Source organism: Centruroides sculpturatus, unplaced genomic scaffold, assembly GCF_000671375.1.
Source record: "Centruroides sculpturatus isolate CEXI.00-Female unplaced genomic scaffold, Cexi_2.0 scaffold522, whole genome shotgun sequence".
NCBI classification, from domain to species: Eukaryota; Metazoa; Arthropoda; class Arachnida; order Scorpiones; family Buthidae; genus Centruroides; species Centruroides sculpturatus.
In genome coordinates, this window is record NW_019384746.1 from 514,038 (window position 1) to 522,272 (window position 8,235).

Consider the following 8,235-nt stretch of genomic DNA (forward strand, 5'->3'; position numbering starts at 1 on the left):
AATTATAATAATAATATTTATAAATTGGTTTAAAATGTTTTCAGTGTTTAATTTATTTCATATTTAATAAATATTTGTTTTCTATAAATACTTTAAATAGTTTATTTTTTTTAAATTAAAACAAATAATTTTTAAATATTTAAAATCTATTATTCTTTCCTATCAGTTACATCTTTATAATTACTGTGTGTAAAATATTGAAAAATGATTATTTTTATATATGAAAAGCCAGTATTATTAAGATCTGTATATGTTTTAAATTATTTTTATACAGTGGAACTTCTAATAAGAGCCACTTCCCAGCAACGGCTATTCTTTCATGAACTTTTATTGAACAAAAATGTATACAAAATAATTTTCAAACAGTGGCCACCTGCAAAAACACCCATTTTTTTTATTCTCCCGTCAGTGTTTGACTAATAATAATTCAATATTGAACATAATTTTCATATTGAAACCATTCGGTTTTATTAGTATAGATTAATACAAAATGACAGGAAACATTTATAGTACTATATGTATATATTGTTATTAACTATTACTATTATAAATCAGATATGATATTGGTATTATATCTAATTTATAATAGTGATAATTAAATATAAACTATAAATTATCTATTATATTAACGACAATCTAGTACTCATAATATTAAATATTATTCTATTTATATAAGTTTTTATATATAGCAAGATCAAGTTAATTGTTATCTTACGTATTGGTTTAGAAGATTATACAAATAAAATAATGTACAGGATATAAATATAATACACATATATAATGTATTTCACATATCAATTTATTCTAATTTCTCATGAATTATCTTTAATGAATATAATTATATAATAAACCTAAATGTGATATAATATTTAAAGTAAAGATTTCACACAAGTTTATTAAGAAACGTGAATGCTTGCTTAAAGCTTTTAAGTAATCTCAAATGGAAATACGGTCAAACCTCTGAACGACGGACACTGACGAAAACATAAAAGATTAGATTGTTAGGATAAGGCAGCGCAACACAAGGGCGATCTGCCAAAGAGTATATCCCCTGGAAGGCTTTCTATGAGAAACTGGCACCTATTTATATATTAGGCACACATGCAGAAAATCCGGAAAACTCCATGCGACCATCCCTTTGGTGCTCCTCGAACCCACGATCATGGACCAGGAAACATAAAAAATGTCCATTGCTTGGAGGTGGTCATAATTGGATGTTCTACTGTATATGTAAGTACAAATGGTAGAGTATTTCAGTTTTCGTTATTAGTAATTTAAATTTACGAAATATAAAATTCAATATTCTTTAACAGTTTTACAATTCAGAATTTTAATGGCATACTATGAATTCATTAATAAATGAATAAATTTTATTCCTCCAGTTCACTAATATAATTAAAACTAAATAGAATAATAAATTCATTGATAAATGTCTCTAAAACTAAAATTCCTCTAATTATAGTTGTAATAATGCCGATTCCTGTATTTGCCAATACGATTTTCTTCAATTAGAAGATGGAGATGATTTCAAAAGACGGTATTGTGGAGATTGGAGGCGAAGAATAAAATTACTACGACACGTCAGTATTACAAATTCAGTTCGTTTGATTTTTGTGGCCGATTTCTCTCATAGTTATACGGGATTTAGAATAGAAGTATTTTTATTTTCAAGTAAGTATCTTCTACGTTCTGGTTATAGTTAATGCATATATATATATATTACATAGTTTACAATCATAAATTTTTAAAAATATAATCGAAATAGGCGTCATAATTAATCAGCTTTTACATAATTAAAAAATTAGAAAATTAATCATAATATACTTGTATAATTTAAATACAATAGAATTAGGCAGAAAATTTCATAAAAGTGTTTATAATTTTGGAAAAATTTATGTTTAAAAATATCTTAAATCTTTAAATTGCGAATAGACGTGGATTATTGGGCTGCAATTTTCAAAAAAAAAACCTATAGATTCCTGATGTTGTCTGTCTGTTCGTCCGTCCTTCGTTAATTTCGAGAATGGGGTTAGATAAATAAAAATCGAAACCAGATACGGAAAGCCTACAGGCTAAAGGTTAATTTATAAATTAAAATATGGTTAAAAATTGCAGCCCGGCATTGTGATGATGTCACTATAATTTTTGCTCGTTTACTACTTAGTTTTTTTTTTTTTTGGAATTTTAAACGATTCTAACGTAGGAGGAAAGGTCGTTAAATGTCGATTAACATGGCGAAATTAACATTTCGTTATCGTTTGCCATCCAGCAGATGCTTAATTCTCGAATATGTGATGTTACGTGTGTCGTCGTTATTCGAAAAATGTTTGAATTGGTGTACGACATTTTCAAATATTACAAACTTTTTGCGAAAAGAAAATTATAACAAAATGAAAATTTTGAAAGTTCAAAATATTAATTACANATTATAAATTTATTTTCCAGATTGTAATAGAACATATGAGAATAGTAAAGGTGTGATTACCAGTCCAGATTATCCTGGTTATTATATACCTAATCAATATTGTAGCGATAGAATTGTAACACCCTCCAATTCTAAGATAGTGCTAACTATTGAAGAATTATATTTTCGAAATTTGAACAACTGTGATAAGGATTATGTACAGATATCACCTGTATATAGAACAGGACAGATGACTATATGTCATAATGTCAATAGAATAAATTATCTATCTTCAAGTAATATTTTAAACATTAATTATCACGTTACAACTACTGTAATGAGGTATCGTTTCTCTTACAAGCAAATGAGTCCATGTATCAATACCACAATCAGTAATTCTACAGGTGATGTATGCACAAGTGGTTACTATGTCGATCGTAATTGCAAGTACACTTTTCACGTGCCTTTAGGATACGAATTGGAAGTGCAATTCACTAGGATAGTAACTTCAAGCTCACATAAATCTACGTTTTGTGATCAAGATTACGTAATACTAAAATCGAGTAATAGTGTTTTAGCAACTCTATGTGGTAATTGGACGGGAAGCGATGAATATCCAAGTTATCGTTCCATAGGTAATAATTTCGAATTAATCATGTCCATACAAACTCCATTATATGCAGACTACTTGGGAGGTATCTGCATAAATTATCGTGCCGTGATAGTGAATGCTAATTATACATCCTGTGAGTATGGTTGGATCTCTGGAGAAAGATATTGTTATCGTCTTTCGGATAAGCCTTTATCGTGGATAGAAGCAGATTTATGGTGTCAAGAAAGAGATGGACATTTGGCTAGTGTAACTGGAGAGGATATTAGTCGATTAATCGAAGAAATTATTAAATCTAGGTAAGTGAACTATTGTAAAATTTAACTAATATTATCTCTAACACGTATAAGATTAACGTAAAGAAATTATGTAATAATAATTAAATTTAATTGGTTTTTTTAAAAAAACATATCTGTAATGTTTTATAAATAAATTCGTTTCATATGAAGAGAGATTTCGGAGACAGCGCGATAGTAGAGTATACATTTCTTTCCTAATAAAATATTCTCTATTACGTTACATAATATAATATAGAAGCGTTAGTATTTTAAACATGTTTTTATTATTTTTAATTAAAGATATGCGATTTTCATTTTTCTTATAACTCTTGAACTGTTATTTACAATTATCTCATCAATACTAAAGCATATTTTAAGTATTATAATTCTTAATTATTTAAACTCAACAATTTCACTTATTAATTAAAAATACTTTATTTAAATTATTTAATTTTTATCTTTCTTATAATAATTTTTCACAGCCAGATTAAATAAATATAAATTCAAATAATATAAGTTTAAATAATACTTAACACAGATTATTAAATTTTGATTGTAATTAAAAATGGAAATAATAAGTAAATTATTATTATTTGAATTATTTTCTGAAAAGTCAGTTTGTAAATAATTTCGATTAAAATAATTATACAGTCGACCCCCTATAACATTGTTGATTATTCCGTTTTATATGAATTCCATGTTGTACGAATTATTTATATTTTACAAATACGTGTGCTGGGCTATGAACGGCTCACGTATTTGTAAAATTTAAGTGACTCGTACAACATGGAATTCATATAAAACGGAATAATCAACAGTGTTATGGGGGGGTTGACTGTATTGGAAATTGGCTTAAAGTGCAACGTTATGGAAAAAATTTCAGCCTCTAGCAGTAGTTTGTCAATACAAAACTCATCCATCATGTAGTAAAAAATGAATTTTGCCATCCTTTATGTAATAAAAGACTGTCTGTTATCAACTTGACAACTTGGTTATGTCGCTCACATTAAACAACCTTGATCAATCAAAGAAGGCCGATAGGCCTATCACATATAAACAGTCCAAAAAATTTATTTTGGGAATCAATTATTATGTGAGCAAATGATTTTGAATTGAACTTTTAATTTCAAAAACTTTTATTGGTTACATACATTCTTTTAACTTCATATCAACTGTGAATTGTGAGAATCAGTTTAATATTGAAACAAATTAAATCGATTTAATTTAAGTTATAGCATTATATAAGTTATATTTTCTTTATATAATGTTATTATTTATAAATAATCATACAATAAATTTTTCACTACTTTATAACCATTTAAAACACTTTAAAATATTTTCTTGTATTATAAAATTTAGTACTTAAGTGAAGCATAATTTGTAACTGTGATGTAAGCTAAATTATTTTTTACGAGTTTTATTGTTAAACAATATATTTTCGAGACAATTTAAAATGATAAAATTATCTATTCATTTATTTACTATTAATCAGTGTTTGCTTTACGCTTATTTCTGTTGGAGAAGTAAAGCACTTAATTGAGTGAACCCGATCAGAAGGGCTTTCAACGGCACAGGTAGTAAATGCAAAAGTGCTGTACTTCTCCCAGACAACTGCTGTCTTTGGACGTAATTTTTACGCGATTGTGATCTTACTTGTTAACGTTAATCTATCCATTATCGTATAAAACCTTGAAAGTGGAAACCTGTGCAAAATAATTCCCTGTGTCCCCACAGGATTAAAACTACTTATTTTCAATAAATTTAAATAATTTAAAATTTTCTAAAAGCCTTGTTTTATAATTTACTTATTTGATTTATTTTTTTACAATTAAATTTAATTACCTCGTAAAAGATTTTCCAATTTAAAACGCGATGTATAGACTCTCTGTTTTTTAAATCTATTTAATTGTTTACTTTTAAAAATCCCAAATATTAATTATTATTTGTAGATTTAATTTTTAAAAAAATACGAAATAAATCTTAAATTAATAAGCATTAGTTTTGAGAATTTCTTCCATTCGCGAAACTAAAAGCTAATTTAATAGAAATGTGTATAAATTTGTATGATTCATTTATATTATTCCAGAAATAATGTGCATTTTTTAATGTATTCCACATTGATGTCTTTACGAGGTAATATCTCATATTTATTTTCAATTTCCAGTGTCCTGTATGGTTCGGTGCATTCTTTTTGGATTGGTGCCAATGATATGACCTACGAAAATTATTATAATTGGGCCGACAAGCAACAGTTCATCTATTCAAGTAAATAATATTCTTAACTATTTTAATTCGTATGTTTATTTTTCGAAGTTGTCTTTGCTTAAATTTATAAACTATTTAATTAAAATTAGCCTTAAATGTAGACGTTATAAGAGAAAAAAGGATATGATAGATGATTTCAATTGTTGATTTTATAAATATTTTTCTTAGATCCTATTGACTTATATTAGCATTTAAATATTATTAATTTGTATGTGTTTAATATCTTTTTACTGTGTTTCATATACTAGGTATTAACTTTAAATTTTACAGTTTATTTACGTGTGTATTTGATACAATGTTAATAGCTTTCTTCAATAATCAAAAGCAAAATTTCCACTTTAAAATAAAGATAAAATATGTAAAATTATTTTAAGTTTTATCTTACATTGTAATTACTCATTCATTTTTAAAAATTTTTAAATTTCTGAAAAATATTTAATTAATTAATTATATCGAGATTACTATTATATAGAGAGTATTGTTGTTTTATCTAATTCACTTTTTTCAATTAAGCTTAGTGCAATAAATAATTCTGATATAATATAGGGTGTAATATTTATTTGATATTTATTGGAAGATTTTTTTTTTGTTTGTAACTTGGCTTCTTACATTTATCACCATTGAATACGAACTTCATTGATTATTTATTACTAGATATATGCAAAACTAAGCCATATTTATTTTATTAACGAATATGATTCACCTGAAAAAATATTATATATATATATCTAATTTATTCAATATTCCTTTATAAATAGTATTTTATCAGAATTCACAAACACGTTCTCAATAAAAATAGCTGAATTTAATGCGTGTAAGACAATAAATATCATAGATTAATATATTCTTGAAATTACAGATCTATTTTATTTAGTAGGAAAAAGAAATGTATAAATAAAAATGATGATATTTCATATAATTATTGTTTACAGATTGGTTTCCCGGTTGGAAAAACCGAGAAAACTATAATGCTCAACCTAGCGATGACGGTTTGTCACAGCAAGATTGTGTCGAGTTAAGAGATGAATTTCCATACCCAAACAAAGGTAGTGGAATTACAGACAGATTTTATTGGAACGATCGTGACTGTAATGCTTTGAATTATTTCATATGTCAGAAGCCAAAGCCTGGAGGTAAAAACGACATTAAATAATTTCACAATATAAAAAATTATGTTTTTACCTTCTTATTTAAGAACTATAAATATAATTTTGTATTTACAGAGAAATACCAAATAAAATTTATTTATCTATCTATTTACAATATTATTTCTTAAGTTATAGATTAAGAGTTTTGAAAGTTGCTGTAATTATTATATATATTTATTACTAAAAATTACTGAACAGACTAAATAGATATATAAATGCTAATGTACATAAATTTATATTTAGAGTCTAGTATCAGAAATTGAAAAGTCTACAAATAATTATTCTGAAGAAAATGATAAAGATTTAGTAACTGAGAATGAAAAACTGAAACAAGAACCTAGAGAAATGATAATGTTTAAAGGCCAGTCTAAAAGAATCTGGAATGAATTATACAAGGTAGGTGAATTGAAATATTACTTCAGTTTTTATCATTATGAATATATAAGTTGAAAGCTTATAACTATCTAAGATACTGTTTACTTTGATAGAGANAGCTGACACGCAAAGCAAGTTATATCCACGATGCACGGTGGATATAACTTGGGTTTAACTTGATTTGCACGGACTAATAATATATACAGTACCATAAACAATAGTGACATTAATTGTTTTGGCCTTATGCTACTTCAGAAAGTACCAATAAGTGCCATAATATAAAATCGAATATAACTTATTTTGCGTGCCGGCTCTTCAATTAATCTATCAATTAATTTATTTTTAAAAAATTTCAACATTTCTGAAATAATTAAAATTACATTGCAAAAGTTTCCTTTAGAATATAAAACAATTCTTTCCAAGAATTATTGGTTGAAAGTGAAAAGTGATCATTCATTTGTCTGCTTAAATAATAAACGATTATTGCTTTGTGATAAATCACCATCGTTAATCATTAGTTTATCTACAGAAAATATTTGAAATATCAAACATTACTCTGATATACCGTGATCAGAATGTAGTTTTAATGTACAGATATAACGAAATTGGAATATTGATTTTAATTTTTTTTTATTTCTTAATTTATATTTTTAATTGAATAACTTTCGAAATACACTTTTGTTTAATTATTTTGTATGAAAAGTTGTGTGAAGACAATCTATCAATAAGAACTATAAGAAGATATTCAATTGTATAATTTTAATATTTAATTAATGAAAATTTTATTTAATTAAATTTTTTTAATTATAAATTTCTGAAATTTATAATAAACCTAACGAATATTGACAATAAGTAATGATGAAACCTAGCACACAAGCTTTAATTTATTTTCTTCTATAAGAGTAAACTTAAATGGCATTTTCTTTAAATATTTTCTTCTTAATAGTGAACATAACACTCTATATAGCTTTAAACAACTCTAAAAATCTAATCTAATTATATCTGGATTTTCTCAAATTTCTCTTTTTCACAGAATTGTCTAATATTATATTAATATATAGTCGATCCCCCTATAACACTGTTGATTATTCCGTTTTATATGAATTCCACGTTGTACGAGTCACTTAGACTTTACAAATACGTGTGCCGGGCTGT

General features: G+C 25.7%; 1 protein-coding gene across 1 annotated transcript in view; it reads left to right on the forward strand.

The window, feature by feature from the left end:
- Positions 1–8,235, forward strand: part of LOC111628455 (cubilin-like) — a 69,675-nt gene that overhangs the window by 46,957 nt on the left and 14,483 nt on the right. The window contains exon 7 of the mRNA XM_023372251.1: positions 1,463–1,671. Coding sequence (XP_023228019.1) covers positions 1,463–1,671 — 209 coding nt within the window. The remainder of the gene's footprint in view (positions 1–1,462; positions 1,672–8,235) is intronic.